This window comes from Anomaloglossus baeobatrachus, chromosome 8 (genome assembly GCF_048569485.1).
Source record: "Anomaloglossus baeobatrachus isolate aAnoBae1 chromosome 8, aAnoBae1.hap1, whole genome shotgun sequence".
Taxonomy (NCBI): Eukaryota; Metazoa; Chordata; class Amphibia; order Anura; family Aromobatidae; genus Anomaloglossus; species Anomaloglossus baeobatrachus.
Window position 1 is genome coordinate 125,827,610 of NC_134360.1, and position 24,464 is coordinate 125,852,073.

The window sequence follows — 24,464 nt, forward strand, 5'->3', positions numbered from 1 at the left end:
TGTGGTAACAGTATATTTGGTTTTCACTTCCACCTTAGAGACCGCTTTGAGATGTCCCATGTTTACTGTGTCCCCCAATGAAGACTACGAGAAAGATTTTATGGAGAGTTCCAAAAAAAAAAAAAATCTTTATTTTTAGTACATTTTTCACTGTATTTATTAGTCCCCTTAGGGGACTAAAACCTGCAATCACGTGGTAACAGTATTGCTGCGTCAAGTAAAAAATCAGTCTCCATTTGATCTCTCGCCGCAGGCAGGGTTTCAACAGTAGCTCCATCCGCGGCTGTTAGAGGCAGTCCTGGCTGTAATAAACAGTCATTACCTGCTAGGTATGGGGCGAGCTCACCTCGTGAGCCTGCTCCATACATGCGAAGTATATGTTCGGTGGATGTCGATAAGGAGTAAAATGATCTTGTTTTCTGTTTTATTCCCATTTTAATAGTGGGTGTTAGCCCTATGGAGTTTAAAGGAGTTATTACACCAAAGTAACTTAGCACACATCATTCAAGGTATAGTATAGGTTTACAGCTTTCTTTAGATGCTTAAGAAATTCCTTACCGGTACATTTTGTGAGGAGGATAGTGGGGAATCAGCAAACAAAGGCGACTGTACAGAAAAGCTGGAAGATGCTGGTGACAATAGTTCTAATTTTATGTCTCCTAGAAAAAGGCAGACCAAACAAAACATTGTTGAATAGCTAAATAATTTATCTGCACATAATAATAACATGGAGAAACGCATATAGACCCCGTAATACTACATGCTTATATTTCTGCATTCTGGATCTGCAGTTTTCCTTGTATGCTTTACAAATTCCCTTCTTTACATGACCACTGACATTTCAAGAAATCAGATCTTCTTATCCCATTCATGGAGAATAGTTGGATGTATATAGACCTTTGTTGTGTTGTACATCGAAGCCTACCAAGACTTTTAGACACAAAACATACAGTCAGATCCTTTACGTGCTAATCCGTGTAAAGTGCTAGATTAATTAACATGTGCCAGATGTCTACTTTACGAAAATCTAGTAAAAGTATACAAATACATAAGGCGAGGAAATAGAAGCTGGCAGTGATTCGGTCACAACCTCACGTGAACCCTGGGACCATAGGCTACTGCACCACAGTTTCAGCGCTGGCAAGGGAGGGGAGTATAGGCTTTTCTATTTCAATGGAGCCAAACATAGTGAATAAAAAACGGTTGATCAACTAGTGGACAACCCCTTTAAGGGATTTCTGAATGATGCTCTAGGTTAGTTTGTGAAACTTTAACTACTTGACACTAGAGAGTTAGAAGGACAGATAAATAAATCCCAGAATAATTTACCTGTAAACTGCTGAGCAGGAACATCCCAAGGATAAGAATTCCAGGACATCAGATCCATTGTAATATCAATATCATCTAGATAGGTTTCCTGCAAAAAATGAGAACAGAAAATTATTTGGCTATAAACCTACCTATGTGTTGGCAGAAGGGGCTATTCCTTGGTGGTCGTCGCTGTTCATGGTAATGATTGTGCTGGTGTACTCACCGTCTGTGCACACATTTTCCGTTATCAATGCACATATATGTGTTCATGTATGTCACGATTAATGTTCAACATTGTGCTTGACTCCTGTTATCCTTGCACGTACTTACGGCTATGTAATCATTATAAAAAATATTTGATGTACTAACACAGCAGAGCACTGTAGCTGCAGTCTGCATGATCATCATCATTTGTAACAATGCACACAGCACTTTAATACAGCAACAGGAAAGGACATACTGTATTTTTCGGATTATAAGACGCACCTTTCCTCCCAAAAATGTGGCTTAGGGGTCACAGGAGGCAGAGCAATTGTGTGCGCTGTGCTGCGGGCGCTGCTCAGTGCGGCGAGCAGCAAAGTAGGAGCCATTCTGAAGATGTCGGCGGTAAGCGCTTCAAATAATGACGCAGAGAGTCAGCGCATGCACAGATGCAGCTCTCGGCTCAGGCATTCATCTGCACATGCACCAACTCCGGCCGCCAATTCTTTGAAGCCCACACCACTGACATCTTCAGAATGGCCCGTCCTTTTCTGCCCCAGCACAGCGCCGCAGCCAGCAGTGAGCATCTGGGCCCCCCTGCACCGCCCGCAGCATCGCCGGACTCCAGCACAGCGCATGCCTCTTGTGGTCTCCGCTCACATACATGCATACAAACTTTTTCAGTGATTGACCACTCTCCTTCCATCCTGTGTTTTATCATCCTCTGTTCTTATTAGTTGTATTTTATTGTACGTTGTTATCTCAATAAACAAACTTATTTGCAATACTTTATTTGTAAGGGTCCCTTCACACATAGCGACGCAGCAGCGATCCCACCAGCGATCTGACCCGGTCAGGATCGCTGCTCCATCGCTACATGGTCGCTGTTGAGCTGTCAAACAAGCAGATCTCAACAGCGACGCAGCAAGGATACGGCGACCTTCACAGCGATCTCAGCGGTCGCAGGGACCATGTCACATAGCACGATTCTAATCTTGAATCGTGCACCGTTTCCGCGCCCCCCCCAGTCCTATTGGTGGTTGTAGGTGCGTTGTGACTGGGCGGTCACTTAATATTCAACTGCACAGAGTCACTGATTTTCAGGGATCCCGTAGAATGGACTGTATTGCGATCTGCTTGCTACACGTGGTCAGGGACAAGTGAACTAGCCCTACCTACAAAATGAACTGTAATAGAACAAACAATGGAAGACGCCCAATGAGACGTCCAATGAGAACGCAGTAGCGATCACCAATCAGAACAGAGAGGGCGTGGAAACCAACGAAGATGCACGCCTACGTGAGTCGTGAACAAGGTCGCTGTCTAGGAGTCACACACAGAATTGCGTCCTGCACAGCAGGACATCGCCTTTGAAGAAAACGAACCAGCACTGTGTGTAACGAGCAGCGATCTCACAGCAGGGGCCAGATCGCTGCTCAGTGTCACACACAGCGAGATCGCTAATGAGGTCACTGTTGCGTCACCAAAACCGTGACTCAGCAGCGATCTCGCTAGCGATCTCGCTATGTGTGAAGCACCCTTAAGTCTCTGGTGAATTTCTATTGTCTTCAGAGGATTTCTTCTGGTGTCTGTCGATTTAACCCCCAGACATACATGTAGGCCTCTATGTCTTGGTAGTTGTTAGTGATCACTACCAGCATTTTCTGGAAGATCTTATGAGTTACGAGTACCGAGCACCTGAGCGTGGTGGTGGTCACTCATCACTAACAGTCATAAACACACACAAGAAAAAAACTACTAAATAAGATAATCACTAATTTCTAATTCTTAATTTTCTCTAGGACAATCACTGTAATGTGAAAGGGCTGTTACTGAACTTTAATAAACTTAAATGTGGATTCAAGTCATGACGAGAAGCCCCTGTCATTTAGCACTGTCATACCTGAAGCAACAAGTCAAAGGCCACATTACTTACATAAGCATTGCATTTCCCATCTTCAAAGAGATCTTCAACATCTACTAAGTCACTCAGTTCATCAAACAATGAGGAATCTGCTAAAGCAAAAAAACAAAAAGATACATTAGGTGTGTGCACTGCAACCATAGAATCAGCAAGGCAACCTGTCAGTATAATCTGACACACGGACATCAGCTTACGTTACACTACAGGGCACGAAAACACAAACTATACATATACCTGGTACATACCACTATCCAATGCCTTAGGTAGATATTAAGTACAAAAACCAAAAAAATCAAACTACCTTATTAAAAAAAATGTTTTCTCTTATTAAACATATAGTAAAATCAATTTTTAGTGAAAAACAAAGGGGGGGGATATAACAGGTACTATGCCTAGCCTTTCCCTTCCGGACATACGGAGGTCAGCGTCCTTACGATAATACCGCCACACACGCTTGACACCATCTGAATTGAATAAGTTTATCTTGGTCTCATCAGACCACATTGTTCCAGTAAACCATGTCCTTAGTCTGCTTGTCTTCAGCAAACGGTGTGTTGGCTTCCTTGTGTATCATCTTTAGAAGATACTTCCTTCTGGGAGGACAGCCGTGCAGACCAATGTCATGCAGTGTGTGGTGTATGGTCTGAGCACTGACAGGCGGACCTCCTACTCCTTTATCCTCTACAGTAATGCTGGCAGCACTAATAGGACTGTTTTGAATAGAAAACCTCTCGGTATGATGCCGAGCATGAGTCATGTGATGTTGGGGAGTGATAACTAATTGGGTCGAATTTGTCCAGTCTCACTTAGGGGTGTACTCACTTTTGTTGATAGAGATTTAGACATTAATAGCTGTGTGTTGAGTTATTTAGTGGGCACTGCAGATTTATCAAAGTGTCATATCTTCAATATTGTCCCATGAAAAGATATAAAATATTTACAAAAATGTGAGGGGTGTACTCACTTTTGTGATCTACTGCATTTATTCCAAAGACTGTGCACCCACTGCTGCCCCACTTTTGGGGGTTTTGTGTTGCTCCAACACACACACACACAAAGGAAATAAACGTGTGTATAACTAAACAGGTAATGCCAATCATTTTCTGGGAGAAAGGCTATGTGCCCATGCTGCGGAAAATGCGCGGATTTTGCCGCGGATTTCTCGCGGAAAAGCCGCGGATTTTCCAGAAATCTGCAGCACAGCTACTCCCCAGCCATTTCTATGGCATTTGGGAAATGCTGAGCCCACGCTGCGGATTTTCGTGCGGAAAAATCTGCAGCATGTCAATTATTGTTGCGGATTTCTCCGCAGGGTCCCATATACTTACCTGCCTCACCAGAGTCACTTTCTCCGTCCGGTGCACAGGAGTGCGGTGAATCCAGGTACAGGAAGGAAGAGGTGTGCGGAGCCTGCACGAGCTCCGGTCATGTGACAGCCGGAGCTAGTTCAGGCCCGCCCACCTTCTCCTGCAGACGCTTAGAGAGTGACCTGGCTGCCGGAAAGCAAGGTGCTGCGTGATGGAGGTAAGTATGAACTCCCCCGATCACTGCAGCACTTGTTCTGCATTGAGGATGCAGTGACGAAGCCATGGTACTGTATTCTCAATGCAGAATGACCGCACCATATCCGCAGGACATTCCGCAGCATGGAAACAGACAAAAGTTGTGGTGCTGTTTCCTGGGAGCTCCTGTGGAATGTCCTGCGGATATATCCGCAGGACACTGTCCCCGTGGGCACATAGCCAAATACTTCATTTTCTGGAACAATTTGAAAGGTGCCGACACTTTTGGCCATGCCTGTGTAGCATCTACTGTACTCCGTATGATGTCACTATGGTGGAGTGGAGCAATGTTCCACTCACATTTTTACCACTTCTTATTTGCACCTTTCCCACTTTTTTTTCTGTTTTTTCTTTAACCTCCTCCATCTTTCTTTTCTCCATCCTATTGTTTCTGTAGGTGCTCAGAAACCTCAGACCACTTCTGAACCAACAGGTAATTTCCCCCCCATGTGTCTGTTCACATCTGATTTGATATGGGTGAATAAAAAGCTCAGAGGTGCTAAAATTCATGATGCCTGCCACTTCTGTCCCCCGCACCTGCGGGACACCTATACACAATATTAAGGCAATGTGGTGAATATCAGCGGCTTTGGCCTACATTCTTCTATTGTGTATGGGCAGTGCTTGGGTTTATGTGGGATTGTATTAATATTAGATCTATGGTGGTCCAGTGCTTGGCAGCCGCATCAATCTGCTGGGAATGCCGGGCAAAGCAGCCACTGAAAGGAACGCGGTGTCTGGCAAACAACGGAGTATTGTGGCCCCTTCACACATCCAATTGCCATAGTGCCTAATTTATTTCTCTCCTGTTTCTCATATTTTTACAATTTGTATTTACAGTATAAGACGGAGGAATCCATTATACCACTGGATCTCCTTTGTGACCTGTATCTTACTGCTTTTGGCATTTCTATTATGGCCTTTATATTATATTATTGATCCATGGCTGAAATATGTGCTCAGATCTATAAAAGATTGATAGGGGCTTTCCAGCCAAGCGAATGAAGGCAACTAGAATATCCCAAAGTGGGGCCGTCCGGTGCCTGGAGCCTACAATGAACGGGCTGTGGCATGGTCTTTGCACATTCATTGGCCGACGTGCCGGGCTGGTGCAGCTCTGGGTAAGGCTAATTTCACACATCAGTTTTTGGCATCAGGCACAATCCGGGCTGTGCCTGATGCAACGGATCCGGCGCAGAATATGCAAAAACTGATGTGCCTGATCCTTTTTTTTTTTTGACGGTTCCAATATACCTGATCCGTCAATAAAACTGATCCGGCACATCCGTTTTTGCATCTTTTTCGTCCGTTTTTTTGCTGGATCCGTTTTTTTTGCCACCGGTTGCGTTTTTTTCTGCATAGACTTTCATTAGTGCCGGATTGTGCCGCATGGCCTTGCGTTCGGTCCGGTTTTTGCCGGATGCAACATATTTAGCCCATACGGCGGCCGGATGGAACGTTGCCTGGCACGTTTTTTGTCCGGCGAAAAAAACCACATCGAGCCGCATCCATCCGATGCGGCGCTTTTTACAATGCATGCCTATGGACAGCGGATGCGGCAAAAACCACATCCGGCTGCCGCATGCGTTTTTTTGCAATGCGCATGCTCAGTAGCGTGCCGCAACCGGCAAAAACCAGACGGGCCGCATGTAAAAACTTTTGCAAAGGCTGCATTTTTTTCGCCGCATACGTTGCATAGGTTTTAGAGCCAGATTTAGCCACACTGCTAAAACCAGATGTGTGATAGCAGCCTTAGGCCCCTTTCAGATTGCGTTTTGCCATACGTCCACAGGTCCCGTCGGAGCATCCGTCCGGACCGCCCCTCCCCCACTCTGCTAAGCGTGCTCTGGACGCATGCGCCCGACAGGGCCATTCACTGCTATGGAGCGCACTGCATTAGCGTGTGCTCTGTTTTGTGCCATTTTGTGCAAATATACGTTTCTGCAGACGGACACCCCCTCCCGCACTCCACTCCACATGTACACACACGCACACAAACACTCACCTGTCCTCAGCGCCATGGTCCCGCTCGGCTCCACCCACCCCGCACTCCGCCCCCCACACACATTCTCGGCAGCCGAGCGATCAGCTGATCATCCGGCGACCGGCTGCTGTGAGCGATCAGCTGATCACCCGGCGACCGGCTGCTGTGAGCGATCAGCTGATCACCCGGCAACCGGCTGCTGTGAGCGATTAGCTGATCGTTCACAATAGTCTGCCGCCGGTGAAACTGTAAAAAAAAAAAAAAAAAAAAAAGCTGATTCCGTTGTTTTGTACGATCCGTTGCATCTGCTGTGCCATTATATGCAACACATCTGTTGCATCTGTCACACAACGCAATGCAACAGATGCCGTTCAACGCAAGTGTGAAACTAGCCTAAGTCAAGTGAGGAAGACGAGGGCGTTTGGTGTTACAAAGCATCTTGCTCTCACGGCTCAGGAACCTCTACTGAACCACACCTGAGAACATAAAGTGAACTGAACGATCTTGTTAGAGATTTGGATCTGCCCAATAAGGCTGATCTCTTAGGTTCCAGGCTACAGGGGAATCTCCTAGCGGGGAATGTTCGGATTTGTTTGTTCTGCAACCGTGATAAAGATCTTATCCAATACTTCTTCATGGAGGACGATCTTGTGTAACAACATCAACAGTTTAATGGAAGCTCTGAAGATAAGTCATAATCCAGAGAAATGGAAGCTCTTCAGCCAAAACAAGCCTAAGGCTATGTGCGCACAATGCGTTTTTCGCGGCGTTTTTGCACGTTTTTCGGGTGCGTTTTTGGCCTCAAAACTACATGACTTTGCTTCCCCAGCAAAGTCTGAGTTTTCATTTTTGCTGTGCGCACACAACTTTTTTTAAGCTGCGTTTTTGAGCTTGAAAAAAAAAAAAATGGACATGTCAATTCTTTTTTCCGCCCAAGCAATGCATTGAAAAAACGCAGCAAAACGCAGGGATCAAAAACGCAGCAAAACGCAGCCAAAAACGCACCAAATCGTGGTAAAAACGCATGCGTTTTTTGACGCGTTTTTTTCGACGCAGGTGCGTTTGTAGCGGCCACAAACGCACAAAAACGCAGCGTCAAAAAAACGCAGTGTGCGAACCTAGCCTAAAAGCCTTCTTGCAGCATATTGGCAATGAGCTACCTTCATGCCAGTTGGTTATGCGGTCCACATGAAAGAAACCTAGGACAACGTGAAACAGCTGTTGAGATGCCTGAACTATGATTAACAATTAGGCCCCTCTGCGGTGACTTAAAGGTGGTTGTCCTCTTACTTGGTCTCTAGTTTGGCCTAATGAAAACCTTGTAAAGGCAATGGATAAAATGAAAAAGCATTAACAAATCTCATTGATGCATTTCCAAGGTTGAGAGAGCAACGATAAAAGGAGTCTCTCAGAATCGTAAGCTTCTTCAATATAAGGAGTTTCTCCGATTGTTGCACGGCAAGGAAAAGGCTGCATGGGTAACATTCACACTAATGTTACCTAATTTTTGGGAAACTCAATAGCAGATATCTCTGAAGCGTTGGTGGAAAATCTCAAATCATTAGGATCTTAGCTGTAACATGTCCTGAAAGATTCATTTCTTAATTCGCACCAAGACTTTTTTTCCACCAAAGTCCAGAGCAGTGAGCAATGAACACTGTGAGAGATTTCACCAAGATATTGCGGCTATGGAGAAAAGATAACAAGGAAACTGATATCCATCAATGCTTGCGGATTACTGGTGCAGAACTGATGTTCCAATGCAGAAGCACAAGAGACGAGCAAAAAGTGGTCCCTGAGTGAGGAGCACATTCTGCAGTGCAATTTCTGTAACTCTCTATAATTCCCAAAAGTGATTACACAGGATTCATTATTTGTATTTTTGCTAAATTTCCTCAAAATAAATACCAGAAAATTGGCAAAATACAATATTCTGCATCTTTATATTTGCAAAATAATGTTTCAAAGTACTGAAACTTTTATGCATTAATATGTAATTATAACAACAAAGAGGGGACTTAATGTAATGACCCTTCAGAAATAGAGCCCAAAAAATCAGGATAAAAGCAATATTTTTTTATTGAAAATATATTAAAACATATTAAAATCAGTAAACGGAAAAATGAGGAACCAGGAAAACGGCAAGAAATGATGTGTATATCACAATACAATACAAATATAGGTGCTAAATCACAACCATATCAAAATAGTAAAAAACTGTGATAGCATAAACATAATCCAAAAATCTATATATATATCCAGGAAAAAAAAACCACTATCAAAAATCTAATATCAGCTGAAAAAGGTAGAAATTCCACTAGTCATATTGCACATAGCCACAAGGTGGCATCAGAGCTCATAGGCACATTACACTTTCCAATATAAGGAAACTTTTCCTTATACATTGAGCTCTTTTGATATGTTTTAATATATTTTCCATAAAAATTATTGCTTTTATCCTGATTTTTGAGCTCTGTTTCTTTCTGAAGGGTCATTACATTAGTTCCCTCTTTGTTGTTACAATCTGTTTGCTGGATCTGCAAATCTGCCTTTGAGTAGCGACTGACAGCGGAAGTTCCTCCCTCGTCGCGATGGTTACCGGATACACATCCTGTAGCAGCGAACTACAAGAACCATGAGGCCGGCAATGGAACGGAGGGTAAGGTGAGCATAATATGTGTGTGTTCGTGTTTATGCGTGCTTGTGTGTGTTTGTGTGGACTGCAAGAGCGGGTTAGAGCGCGGTGGATGTACGGAACCGGAAGTGTGTGCGGTAACGGCAAAGCATTGCTCGTAAACTGAGTTACAAATTTACAGCAAGCTTTGCTCGTTAAGCGAAATACTCGCTAACTGGGTTACTCATTAGGCGAGGTTCCACTGTATTTATTAATTATATGTAGCAGTAAAAGGAAAACTCTGCTATAGAAACAAGACGACTAAAAGTTTTCATTGTCAGATCTGAATTCAGGAGGTCAAAATCATTAAGAAATGGCTGATTTCATACCTGAACCTAACAACTTCTGACAATATGTAGCACTGTGTAATCATTACCAGGATACGGCAGATTGAGGTTATATATAGTCAGTGAACTACAGGAAAGAGACACCTGTTTAATGGCCATTACACAAGCTCAGCCCCTCGCACCTTCCCCCAGATTCATTCCTCGCAATGATAAGGGCTTGCCCCAAATATAATCTTAAAGAGATTGTCCAGTCAGAGGTTACTGCTGACCCAACCGAGGATAGGACCTCATTACTAGATGGGTGGAGGGTCAGCTCCTGGCACCTAAACACTTTACATATTTGTGCCATAGACTGGATGAAATTACATGGGACAGAGCTGGAAAAGGCCCTCCATTCAATGTGTATATGTTACTGCTCTGCAGCAAATGGGATCAGTCACCAATATCTTCTCACTGGACAAAGCCTTTAATAAAACAGGGTTAGGAAAGAAATACCGTATTTTCCGTTTTATAAGACGCATCGGATTATAAGACGCACCTCAAAATTTAGAGGTAAAAAAAATAAAAATGGGGTCCGTCTTATAATCCGGTGTTGTCTTACTGGAGGGGAGCAGCAGTAGTGGTGAAGCGGGGTCACAGGAGGCAGAGGGTGTGCTGGCAGCCGCGGCGGGTCAGTAGCGTCAGCCGCGGCGGGTCAGTAGCGTCAGCCGCGGCGGGTCAGTAGCGTCAGCCGCGGCGGGTCAGTAGCGTCAGCCGCGGCGGGTCAGTAGCGTCAGCCGCGGCGGGTCAGTAGCGTCAGCCGCGGCGGGTCAGTAGCGTCAGCCGCGGCGGGTCAGTAGCGTCAGCCGCGGCGGGTCCATGGTGGCGGTCAGTGGCAGCAGGCGCGGCGGCATCCATGGTGGCAGGCAGCAGTAGCGGCAGGCACAGCAGTGTCCATGGCGGCAAGCATGGCGGCGGGTGAGTGGTGGTGCAGTGAAAGTCTCAGTGTGTCCGCGGTCCCGGTTCAAATGATGGCGCCTGGAGCAGCGCATGCGCAGATGGAGCTCTCATCCAAGAGCTCCATCTGTGTACGCGCTGACTCCTGGCGCCATCTTTTGAAACTGGGACCACGGACACACTAGGACACCTGCCACACACCCCCCTGCCCGAAGCACGTATGCAGAGCGACAGCGAGCAGGCTGCCCGCCCACACGCACAGAAGCAGCCGGCACCGACAGGCACCCGGCCGGCCGCACGCAGCCAGAGGCACCCGGCCGCCCGCACGCAGCCACAGGCACCCGGCTGCCCACACAGACAGCTCCCCGGTAAGCTATATTCGGATTTTAAGACGCATCCCTCATTTTCCTCCCAAATTTTTGGGAGGAAAAGTGCGTCTTATACCGTAATACGAAAAATAAGGTAGTTCATGAAAACACAACCACTCCCCTCCGGTACTGGCACCACACTCCTCCACAATCAGGATTGTATTAGCCAACCGGTTCCCTGAAATCATCATCCGTCGGGGGATGTCACGCCACTGATGTAGCCATCACATTTCGTGTTCAGCCAAAACGTGAACTGACTGCAGTGAAGTGATGCCACCCGCTGGATGCGGATGAAGGCGACTGGCAGAGGAATACAGCACTGAGTGCAGAGGAGCTGTGCACCCCTCTGAGGCTTGTAAGTAACGTGTAAGATAGGAGACAACCCCTTTAACTAGTGTTTACTACTAAAGCAATCATTTACATGCACCCAACCAGTATACAACCATCCTGACTGTTCATACTTGTGAATGGATTCATTTACATCTATTTGGTAAAAAAAAAAAAAAGTTTTTTTTTTTATATATAAAATATTCCAATGTGCCTTATTGGATCCTCTATACAGCGCAGCAGACCCTGCGGTCACTGGTAATGGGGAGTAGCTGTGCCGGGCCATGGGGATCACGGCCTCGAGAGAAGAACTCTCCAATACTCAGAAATGTGGTCAAACCTGTCAGAAGGCTCGTCCTTGTTTCTCTGTATAAGGCTGGCATCACACTGGTGTATGACTCGCACAAGTGCAATGCTACAAAATCTCGCATTGGCCTCGAACCAATGTTAATCAATGACGTAGCTCAGTTCTGCGTTTTTATTCTCAGCTCCAACCGGACTGAGGGGAGAAAGAAAAAAAAAAAAAATATCGCAGCATGCTGGCATTGCAAGTGAGACTCACCAATGCAAGTCTATGAGTGCAAGAAAAAAAACAGATTACACATGGATCAATCATCATACATCAGTGTGCTATGTGAGAAAAACACATTTATATCACAAAATTGCAGGAAAATCGCATCATATATGCATTGCTTACGGATCCCATATAAAAAAAAAAAAATGAAGACTCGCATTGCATATGGATTACCACTTGGATCGATTTCATGTGTCATGGGGTCCTTCTCCCATATTACACAATCAACAAAGCGAGAGATGATTGAACAATCTAAAGAACATTTATTCCAAGCAAGTCAGGAGGTCTATCAAATAATCCACCACACAGATGGTAAAATAGTTCAGTAAAAGCTTAAGTGTCCCGGGTATCAGTCACAATCCTCCAGCAGTTTTTTTCCAGGGAAATCAGGGTTTCTCAACGGCTCTCTGGGGAGCTGCCTGTAGCCGCAGCTTCTCCCCCAGAGGGTGAATCTTCCTGCTTGTATTTTGTCCTTCCCAGCCTGACTGAATAATCCCAGGTAAACAAAGAGGTTGGGTGGATTTCAGGCCCCCTCCCTCAGACTTAGGAACAAAAGCTCGGCATGGGGTGATTAACCTGCAAACAGGACAATTTAGACAAAAGGCAAGCAAATGGTAACTGAGCTGAGCTATTTAACCTGCAGACAAGACAAGAGATACATAGAATGAATGTAGCAAGGCTACGAAAATATGAAACTACACAAAATGATACACAACTTACAATATCACAGCAACACAGCAAGTGTGACTCTACCCTAAAGTAAGAGATAAGCTGAAAAATAAAGAGCGCTGATAGTGTAATACCAACAGATCAGTGAAGGTCCAGTCACACTAAGCAACTTACCAGCGATCCCAACAACGATAGGGATCGCTGGTAAGTTGCTAGGAGGTTGCTGGTGAGATGTCACACTGCGACGCTCCAGCGATCCCACCAGCAACCTGACCTGGCAGGGATCGCTGGAGCGTCGCTACACGAGTTGCTGGTGAGCTCACCAGCAACCAGTGACAAGCCCCCAGCGCCGCGTGGAAGATGCTGCGCTTGGTAACTAAGGTAAATATCGGGTAACCAACCCGATATTTACCTTGGTTACCAGCGCACGGAGCTACACGTGCAGAGAGCAGGGAGCAGCGCACACTGAGCGCTGGCTCCCTGCTCTCCTAGTTACAGCACACATCGGGTTAATTACCCGATGTGTACTGCAGCTACATGTGCACAGAGCAGGGAGCAGCGCACACCGCTTAGCGCTGGCTCCCTGCTCTCCTAGTTACAGCACACATCGGGTTAATTAACCCGATGTGTCCTGCAGCTACATGTGCACAGAGCAGGGAGCAGCGCACACCGCTTAGCGCTGGCTCCCTGCTCTCCTAGTTACAGCACACATCGGGTTAATTAACCCGATGTGTCCTGCAGCTACATGTGCACAGAGCAGGAGCCGGCACTGACAGTGAGAGCGGCGGAGGCTGGTATCGAAGGTAAATATCGGGTAACCAAGGACAGGGCTTCTTGGTTACCCGATGTTTACTGTGGTTACCAGCCTCCGCAGAAGCCGGCTCCTGCTGCCTGCACATTTAGTTGTTGCTGTCTCGCTGTCACACACAGCGATCTGTGCTTCACAGCGGGACAGCAACAACTAAAAAATGGCCCAGGACATTCAGCAACAACCAACGACCTCACAGCAGGGGCCAGGTTGTTGCTGGATGTCACACACAGCAACATCGCTAGCAACGTCACAAAAGTTGTTCGTTAGCAGCGATGTTGCTAGCGATGTTGCTTAGTGTGACGGGGCCTTGAGGTAGATCAGGAAAAATCCACTCACCTGAAAAGGTTGTGATAGTCACAACCACTGATAGAGCATAGGATGATGGCGTCTGCTGCAGCCCCACGTGGATGTGCATACAAATCAGAGTGAAGAGGGGGTTAATGCCGCGCATCAGCCAAAATGAAGATGTAGCACGTTGATGTTATAAACGTATTCTTCTATTCCATTGGTCTACGCGTTTCGAGGATATACCTCTTCTTCAGGACCAGTGCATCAACATGACTATGTTGATGCACTGGTCCTGAAGAAGAGGTATATCCTCGAAACGCGTAGACCGATGGAATAAAAGAATACGTTTATAACATCAACGTGCTACATCTTCAGTTTGGCTGATGCGCGGCATTAACCCCCTCTTCACTCTGATTTGTATGCTAAAGTAAGAGATGACACAGGAAAAGCACAAGGACCAATAATAGCCAGGGTGCCATCGCGCAGACAGGCAGATGACAGCATGCACTACTTTGGTCTTTTTTATACAGCAGAATAATATACTCACTTAGTGCAGCACCGGTCTGTATTGTGAACGAGCTCAGAGCTGCACACAGAGCCAGTCACATCAAAATCTGCAGTAACGACTGCCAAATTTCAATACGGTCGTCTGAACCCGGCCTATTGTATAGAAGCTTGGCAAATGATGTATTTATATTTTCATACATGAAAATCCCTGATGAATCCCTGACGGCCGAGCAGTCGCTGATGGGACTCTCTCTGATATAATAATATCTACAATCACACGTCACATCTTAAGGCCCCATACACATTAGACTAATGTCATCTGGACCTGCTGATACACACGGTGGCTGACAGTCTAATGTGTGTGGAGGCGCCGGATGACTGATGGTTGGGCGAGATGTTGATCGCTCATGTTTGATGGTTGATCGCACTGTTCTCTCTGATATAAGGCTACTTTCACACATCCGGTTTGAGCAGTGCGGCTCAATCCGGCTGTGAAACCTATGCAACGGAGGCGGCGAAAACACCGCATCCTTTGCATAAGTTTTTACATTCGGCCGGTCCAGTTTTTTCCGGTTGCGGCACGCTACTGAGCATGCGCAGTGGAAAAAAACCTCATGCGGCGGCCGGATGCGTTTTTTTCCACATCGTGCCGCATCCGGCGTCCATAGGCATGCATTGAAAATGCGCCGCAGCGGCCGGATGCGGTGCAATGCGTTTTTTTTTGCCGGAGCAAAAAATGTTGCAGGGAACGTTCCATCTGGCCGCGACATTGGCTAAATCTGCCGCATGCGGCAAAAACCGGACAGAACGCAAGCCCATGCGGCACAATACGGCACTAATGTAAGTCTATGCAAAAAAAAAACGCAACCGGCGGCAAAAAAAAACGGTTGCGTTTTTTCTGCAGAGCGCCGTATTGTGCCACAGAGCAAAATCCGGATGTGTGAAAGTAGCCTAAGATGTTGCCAGGTACATCTCTTCCAGACAGCACAGGAAATTCTGAAGAGCGAGTGCCCCTGGGTATGGGAGAAAGATAAACAACCTGGAGCAGCGGGCCACCTCACCCATACCGCCAACTAGTGATGAGTGAGCACTACCATGCTCGGTAATCGTAACAAGATCGTCTGGAAACATGGTCGAGTTCCCCTTTATCATCCATTATACTCGGTTCACAAACATCTGACTGATCCTTTCATACCAAGCATGGTAGTGCCCGCTCACTAAGTATTGTTCTGTGTACCGAGCATGGTAGTGCCCGCTCATCACTCACTAATCGTACCGAGTATTGAGCATAGTAGTGCCCACTCATCACTAATCGTACCGAGTACTGAGCATAGTAGTGCCCACTCATCACTAATCCTACCGAGCATAGTAGTGCCCACTCATCACTAATCGTACCAAGTATAGTAGTGCCCACTCATCACTAATCATAATAATAATAAGTTTTATTTCTATAGCGCCAACATATTCCGCAGCGCTTTACAATTCAGAGGGGACATGTACAGACAATGAGACAATACAAAATAACAAAATTAAGATACCAAGAGGAGTGAGGGCCCTGCTCGTAAGCTTACAGTCTATGAGGAAATAGGGGAGGCACAAAAGGTGAATGGGGGGGGGAGAAAAGCTTGTCATATGGTCCAGCCAAGCTTCCCCCCTGCCCATTCATTCAATCATACCGAGCATAGTAGTGCCCACTCATCACTAATCATACCGAGCATACAGTCATGGCCAAAAGTTTTGAGAATGCTACAAATATTAATTTTTACAAAGTCTACTGCTTAAGTTTTTCTAATGGCAATTTGCATATACTCCAGAATGTCATAAAGAGTGATCAGCTTAACAGCAATTACTTGCAAAGTCAATATTGGCTAAGAAAATGAACTTCAACCCCCAAAACACATTTCAACATCATTGCATTCCTGCCTTAAAAGAAGCAGCTACCATTGTTTTAGTGATTGTTCCATTAACACAGGTGTGGGTGTTGATGAGGACAGGGCTGGCGATCAATCAGTCATGAGTAAGTAAGAATGACACCACTGGACACTTTAAAAGGAGGCTGGTGCTTGGTATCATTGTTTCTCTTCAGTTAACCATGGTTATCTCCAGGGCTGTGGAGTCGGTAAGCCAAACCTTTGACTCAGACTCCTCAATTTCTCTTGCACCGACTCCTACATATATTGCTTATAGTTAGGTGAAAAATGTATTGTAGTACATGAACATGTGTATGTGAACATCAGACATTTAATAATTTTTCTGATACAATAATCAATATACTTGGATAGAACATAAAATATATTTATTGGAATACAACTCTAGAACACAAAAAACTGTAATAAATTGTAAATATGTAATACACTATGTAATATACAGTAGATTACATATTTATCTTGTGTGTGTATTTATCTTGTGTGTGTATTTATCTTGTGTGTGTATTTATCTTGTGTGTGTATTTAAAAACCAACAAATTCAGGCAAAATGTAAGCATTGCTTATGCAAGAATGGACAGCTATCAGTCAGGATTTGGTCCAGAAGTTGATTGAGAGCATGCCAGGGAGAATTGCAGAGGTCCTGAAGAAGAAGGGTCAACACTGCAAATATTGACTTGCTGCATTAACTCATTCTAACTGTCAATATAACCTTTTGGTACTCATAATATTATTGCAATTATATTTCTGTATGTGATGTAAACATCAGACAAACAATTAAAAACCAGAGGGCAACAGATCATGTGAAAATATCATTTTGGTGTCATTTTCAAAACTTTTGGCCATGACTGTAGTAGTGCCCACTCATCACTAATCCTACCAAGCATAGTAGTGCCCACTCATCACTAATCCTACCGAGTATAGTAGTGCCCACTCATCACTAATCCTACCGAGTATAGTAGTGCCCACTCATCACTAATCCTACCGAGTATAGTAGTGCCCACTCATCACTAATCCTACCGAGTATAGTAGTGCCCACTCATCACTAATCCTACCGAGTATAGTAGTGCCCACTCATCACTAATCCTACTGAGCATAGTAGTGCCCACTCATCACTAATCCTACCGAGTACTGAGCATAGTAGTGCCCACTCATCACTAATCGTACCGAGTATAGTAGTGCCCACTCATCACTCACTAATTGTACTGAGCATAGTAGTGCCCACTCATCAGTACTGGTTACAGCAGGACTAGCTGTGGTGCAGTGCGTGCCCCAGCCAGGCCTGTGAGGGGCCCTGTACATTCAGCTGTGACCATGACGTCATTGAGAACAGGTGATCTGCTGATGTAACATTCAGGACACCGTATGCGCACATAAAGGACACACAGACACCAGGTCCTCCTGCCTCTCATGGCCGCCCTCCTACCACCAATGACTGCACAGCTTACCCCAGTCTAGACCGTCCAGAGACGAGCCGTCGCCCCCGCCTGGCCCGGGGCCCTGCACTCCGCTGAACATCCTGCTCTGTACCTCGGTTGTCATGTCGCCTTATTTCCGCACTGGTTACTACAAAATACACGTCTGTCTAAACATGAGTGACGACCTACGGATGCCGCACTAGGTCAGACAACAAGAACCAATCGATTGCGCATGCTCCAAAGGATCAATATCACATGGGTGGGCGCGGCCTGGGGACTGCTCTGCTCTGATTGGCCGGTCAATAAATAATACATCCCCTAGTACACAGCAGGAGCACACACAGCGTTATATAGTGATGGGCAGTCCGGCTCTTTTTGATGAGCCGGCTCATTCGGCTCGGCTCACCAAAAAGAATCGGCTCTTTCGGCTCAAAAAACGGCTCTTTTTTTAAAAAAAACCCTCTGCTACACCTTGTGATGATACAGAACCTCCCCTGTACATTGGGAACCTCATTCTACACCCTTGTATGTATCTAGTGAAGCAGTAAAAACAGTTTTTAGCATTATTGTTTCCGTTTCCTCAGATTGTCAGCTCTTCTGGACAGGGCCCTCGCTCCTCTTTTATGTGGTGTTTTTTGTACATGTCCTTTCTACATTAGTCAGTGCTCTGATATGTGTCGCTCCTACAAAAGATTATAATTCCGGAAAATAAAGGCGAGTTGCAATTACTGTACTGCCTGTCACTATATGTGCAACACACACACACACACTGTACACACTGAACACAAAGGACACACACACACTGTACATACTGAACACAAAGGACACACACACACTGTACATACTGAACACAAAGGACACACATACACACATTGTACACACACACTGTACATACTGAACACAAAGGACACACATACATACACACATTGTACACACATACTGTACATACTGAACACATTGTACACACATACATACACACATTGTACACACACACTGTACATACTGAACACAAAGGACACACATACATACACACATTGTACACACATACTGTACATACTGAACACAAAGGACACACATACATACACACATTGTACACACATACTGTACATACTGAACACAAAGGACACACATACATACACACATTGTACACACATACTGTACGCACACCAAAATATGGAAGCATAGGATACTGAATAGCAAAATCAGTTTATTACAACACAACCTGGAACAGAAATGTTTAAATGCTAACATAGCATGGGTCCAACTTCTGCTGGTGGTGCACAGCACTACAAGTCCCAGCAAGTGGAACACAATATGGCAATGCAACACTAGTTACATACCAACTTTTTTAACAGTTAAGTGACAATAAATGTCATTGAGGTAGTATTGCACATAAAACAAATGTATAGAGGTTGTCCTAACATTGATGGCCTGGCCTTACTATAGGTAATCGATGTGTGATGGCTGGAGGGCGGATGTGCGGTATCTAGCCGCTGTCACTACATACAAGATGGAGCACCTTCATAACAGCAAATCTGGCCAACATTAAGAAGAGCTGATCATCCGAGGTGTCGGGTGCGGCCCTACAGCAATCACACATTGATCAACTAAAGCAGAGGTGAGGACCTCCAGGTCTGGAGGGTGCAGGTCATGTGTTCAGGATTTCCTTATGGTACTGTCACACTGGTGGAGGATCGCCTCTGAACATGCCTGTAGTCCAGGCGAGGCAGGGAGCTATACTTTGTATGGCTCCCGTCATGTGTCAGAACACTGTTGCTGCGTCACACGCGGCAATGTGTTCAGATCGCCTGCTCCTCATCGCCAGGTTTCCCAGCAGTGCTAGGCAACCTCCGAATTCAGGAGATGAGCGGTGGCAGCGGGAAATTGCCCTGTCACACGAGGCGACACACTGGCGATGTCATTGTAACTTGACCATGCCTACTAAGTTGCAGCAACATCGCCAGTGATACCTCCCTGTCTGACGGGGTCTTTAGTATTGCACAGTTGATAATTGAATCATCTACACTGTGTGTGGCACTCAAGACCTGAAGTTTCCCATCTCTGAATTAAAGTAAGGGCCCTGTCACACATGTCAATGTGGTGGGCAACGTCGCTGATGACCGTGTGACCCCGCCCACCGCATCAACGTCACGGGTGAGATGTCATATGTGACGATCTCACCTGCGACTTCTCCTGCAATGTCGCTGTGTGATGCCATAGCATCACACCAGTGTCTCCAGTAGCTATAGTGCAGCTCCTGAAGTCGCTGGTGTGAAGGTGTCACATGCAGCGATGTCGCTAGATTGCAGTTGCGTGGTTTTCGGTCCGGACCGAAAACTTCGCGACTGCGACCAGCGATAAATTGTGGGGCGATTTTGCCGGGTCACACGTGGCGATGCACTCACGATATCGCTGCAGTGACATCGCTGTGGCGATATCGTGAGTCACATTAGGCTGCGGGGAAACCAGGAGAGGTAAGTACAGATTTATTTTTTAATGAGTACACGCTCGCCAGAGGATTATGGGGGAGGAGGGGGGTGCATTATAGTCTATGGCGAGTTGTGAGGCTGCATTATGCTATGTGGAAGGCTGTGAGGCTGCATTATACTATATGGAGGGCTGTGAGGCAGTATTATACTATATGGAGGATAATGGGGGTGCATTATTATAATTGGATGACTATGGGGGACTATGGGATGCATTATAATATATAAATGACTATGAGGGTACATTGTGATATATGGAGGAATATGGGGATGCGTTATAATAATTGGATGACTATGGTGGTGGGAGGGGAACACCATATATACCAGGATAAGGGACATATATACACGGGGCCCATACATATGATCTGACCAACATGTGTGCGCGCGGAGTGTGACAGGTGGGGGAGTGCCCAGGTCTACATTTCACACTGGGGCTCACCAGACTCTAGTTACGCCACTGATAATTAGGAAGCGATACAAAAAAAGTGTTTTATAGATGTGTGCAGATGTCAGATCTATTTACATCTAAAAATGCCAGGATTTGTTAACAGAAATAGAAAAAAAAGTCTTAACTGCGAGAATTGTGACACCACAACGCCACAGACACATGCATATAGAGGCTAATGAATATGTTGTATGTAGTCACCAAACTAGTAAAAAAATATCAATTGTGGTCACAAAAAAAAATACACACACACACACACACACAACAGCTTCCACTAAACATTGAAGGAATGGAGACATGGCTATTATCAATGATTTTCTCTTTTTTATGCCAGAAAGAAAACCTTACAGGGTTAAATGAACATGTCAGGGGTCCATTGTTATCAGCAAACAAGCTGAGCCCCTCTCCTCCTACACATTACCATATGTGCCAGTCGAGGTCAGAAAACTTAACCCTAGCACATCATTCCCTGGTACTCAATTGTGCCCACTGAACTAAGGAAGAACCACTATGTGTGTATAGCTTTAAGTGTCAGCTCCTGCCCAGAGCTTGTGTTTACTTTACTCTTCTCCTTATCTTCTGCTTCCCCCTGAAGCAGAGGAAAAAAAAAAAAAAAAAGCGGCTCTTTATGGCTCGTTCACTTTGATGATTCGGCTCATATTGTTCACTTCAAAGAGCCGGCTCAAAGAATCGGCTCGTTCGCGAACGACACATCACTAGCGTTATAGCACCGCGTCCCGCCTGATACGCGGAGGCTCCGGTGCCCGGCCTCTCTCTGCGCTAGCGGGCATGTTACCTGTCACTCATGGGGTATTCTGGAATGTGTATATTGCAGGCACTCTGCTCCTACTGAGAAGTGAGACAGGAAAAGTAGTGCTCGTCTGAAGTGTATTGTGCAGCAGGGAACCGCCCTAATCCGAGGTCACGGATCCGCCAGCGCCAGGAGAAGCTTCATCCGCCCATCACAGTGAGATCTGGGGAAGCAGCTGTGACCAGGAGCGTGTGATCCGCCACTGCTCAGCGCCTGGTACCCGCGGGGGAAGTCACATGGAAACCACGTGATGATTACATAAACCTCACTGCACTGGACCTGGATTTATAGTATAAAACAAATGTAACATTTTTTATATTTCGTCCGGAGCAGAATCTTCATCATTGCCAGAGAAGTAAAGTCTGCCATTAGTGCCCGTATACCATGAGCCCGCCCTCATGCCCCGTCCGCCATTAGTGCTTATATACCGTGTGCCCGCTCTCAGGCCCCGTCCACCGTTAGTGCCCATATACCATGTGCCCGCTCTCAGGCCCCATCCGCCATTAGTGCCCATATACCATGTGCCCGCTCTCAGGCCCCGTCCGCCATTAGTGCCCATATACCATGTGCCCGCTCTCAGGCCCCGTCCACCATTAGTGCCCATATACCATGTGCCCGCTCTCAGGCCCCATCCGCCATTAGTGCCCATATACCATGTGCCCGATCTCAGGCCCCATCCGCCATTAGTGCCCATATACCATGTGCCCGATCTCAGGCCCCATCCGCCATTAGTGCCCATATACCATGTGCCCGATCTCAGGCCCCGTCCGCCATTAGCGCCCATATACCATGTGCCCGATCTCAGGCCCCGTCCGCCATTAGCGCCCATATACCATGTGCCCGATCTCAGGCCCCGTCCGCCATCAGTGCCCGTATATCTGTAATCACTTACTGTTTTCTCATGTGCCTGACTCCATAATGACTTCACATCCACAGCTCGTCTCTGCAGACTTCACTCTTGTCTGGTCTTCTGCAGCACATCCTGACATGGTGCTGTGAAAAATAACATTGTCATTATAATGGTCCTAAATAAAAATAACTACTATGACCGCCACACTGTCTGCCCTTGTGTACTATGACCGCCACACTGTCTGCCCTTGTGTACTATGACCGCCACACTGTCTGCCCTTGTGTACTATGACCGTCACACTGCTTGATAATGAAGTAAAATGCCACACTGTCCTCCCTTAGAAATTAGACCTACCACACCTTCCTCAATTATTATTATAATTTATTATTATAGCGCCATTTATTCAATGGCGCTTTACATGTGAACAGGGGTATATATAGTACAGACAAGTACAACAATCATAAACAAAACAAGGCACAGATTGGTACATGAAAGAAAAGAGAAAACCAACTTCTCCACCATGCTTGTTACTGGGGCGGGAGATATGCGAGAGATGGAGACCACCATAAAACAGTGCAGCAGAAGAGGCTGTGTGAGAGGGGGTGAGCCAGGGTTCAGTGATGCCAGGGAAGGAAAGTTTATTAGAGATGAAAAGATCATGGATGTAGGAAAGTTTATTGCAGACAGAGCGAGCGTTCCATAAGGCTCCTGTTAGGGGGACTGGAGGAGCGGCAGCTGGGGGAATGAGGATGAGGTTAGAAGAGTTGCGAAAATTAGTCAAAGATCATGGATGTAGGAAAGTTTATTGCAGACAGAGCGAGCGTTCCATAAGGCTCCTGTTAGGGGGACTGGAGGAGCGGCAGCTGGGGGAATGAGGATGAGGTTAGAAGAGTTGCGAAAATTAGTCAAAGATCATGGATGGTAGTAAGAAGAGACTGTGTGGATGTGGTGAGGGCCAGGATTTGGAGAAATATCTCCAAAGCAGTGAGAGTTAGCAGGTGGGAGCAGGAGAGGCCATGAGGTGGTTGTGTGTGTCTGGAGACACAGGGTGTTATGTGGAGGAACATATCTGAGGAGGAGGTCAGATGGGTGGGAAGGATGGATGGAGAGATGAATAGTTCATTACTGGGTGTAGGGATCAGAGGGGTATGTAGAAAGTGAAGTATTATAGGGGTGTAAGTGAAAAGAAACACAAACATGGTTTAAAATGACTGTATTCAGTCACCTTCCGGTCCAATTCTGGCCTAATTCATTATAGCACACTTATAGATCCTCACGCCAACAGTCTCAGCCGACAATATGGGCCAAATATATAGTGTTAGAATAGCACTCAGGTGGATCACAGAAGGGAGGGGCTGGTACATTGGTTGCCAATGTATGTAAAGCGCTGTGGAATTAATAGCGCTATATAAATGAATAAATATATTATACTCATCCTGATTACTTACATCAAAGCTGAGCCCAGATATAGGATAGCATAGGCATAGATAAGAAGAGGTCATAAAGAAAAGTGACAAGGGGGTTCATGAAATGGTTGGTTACACACATAGCAGATGCAGAGAAAGCAGGATACACAAGGGAAGGCAGAATATGCGCTATGATCTCCACACTGTCATCACATTATGCTACCCCCTCCTCACAATGTCCCACACTTTCTGTCCTGACTCCTTACTGAGCCTTCTCACTGCCCCTCTCTATATTGAACCCCCCCATGCTTCCACTTTTCCATAATGAGACCACTCATGCTGCCTCCTCTTCATACTGAGGCCTCCAATGCTGCCCCACTTATCAAACTGAGACCACCACGCTACCTCACACGTAATGTTGAGACCCCATTCTTCATACTGAGCCCACCCATGTTGCCCCCTCTTCATACTGAGCCCCCACCATACTGTGTCCTTACAATGTCCCCCATTCATTTTGACCCTTGCATTATCCCACACTTTGTAAGCCACACAAAACCTGTCTACAGTAATAGCGCCTCTAAAAACCAGTCTACAGTAATAGCGCCTCTAAAAACCAGTCTACAGTAATAGCCCTCCAATATCAAATCTACAGTAATAGCTCCCCTAAACAGGTAATTAAAAGCAGGTTATTTGATGGAGA

The 24,464-nt window shown here is 45.9% G+C and overlaps 1 protein-coding gene across 2 annotated transcripts in view; it reads right to left on the reverse strand.

Annotated features, from left to right (window-relative positions):
- Positions 1–17,982, reverse strand: part of ATF6 (activating transcription factor 6) — a 196,673-nt gene extending 178,691 nt beyond the window's left edge. The window contains exons 1-4 of one of the 2 annotated variants that reach the window (XM_075321985.1): positions 17,797–17,982; positions 3,449–3,525; positions 1,330–1,417; positions 559–659 (exon numbers count right to left, since the gene is read on the reverse strand). In XM_075321985.1, coding sequence (XP_075178100.1) covers positions 559–659; positions 1,330–1,417; positions 3,449–3,525; positions 17,797–17,890 — 360 coding nt within the window. In that variant the 5' untranslated portion in view covers positions 17,891–17,982. Of the gene's footprint in view, positions 1–558; positions 660–1,329; positions 1,418–3,448; positions 3,529–17,796 lie in introns of both variants that reach the window. The other variant, XM_075321984.1, reaches the window with a different exon arrangement.
- Positions 17,983–24,464: the final 6,482 nt, after the last annotated feature.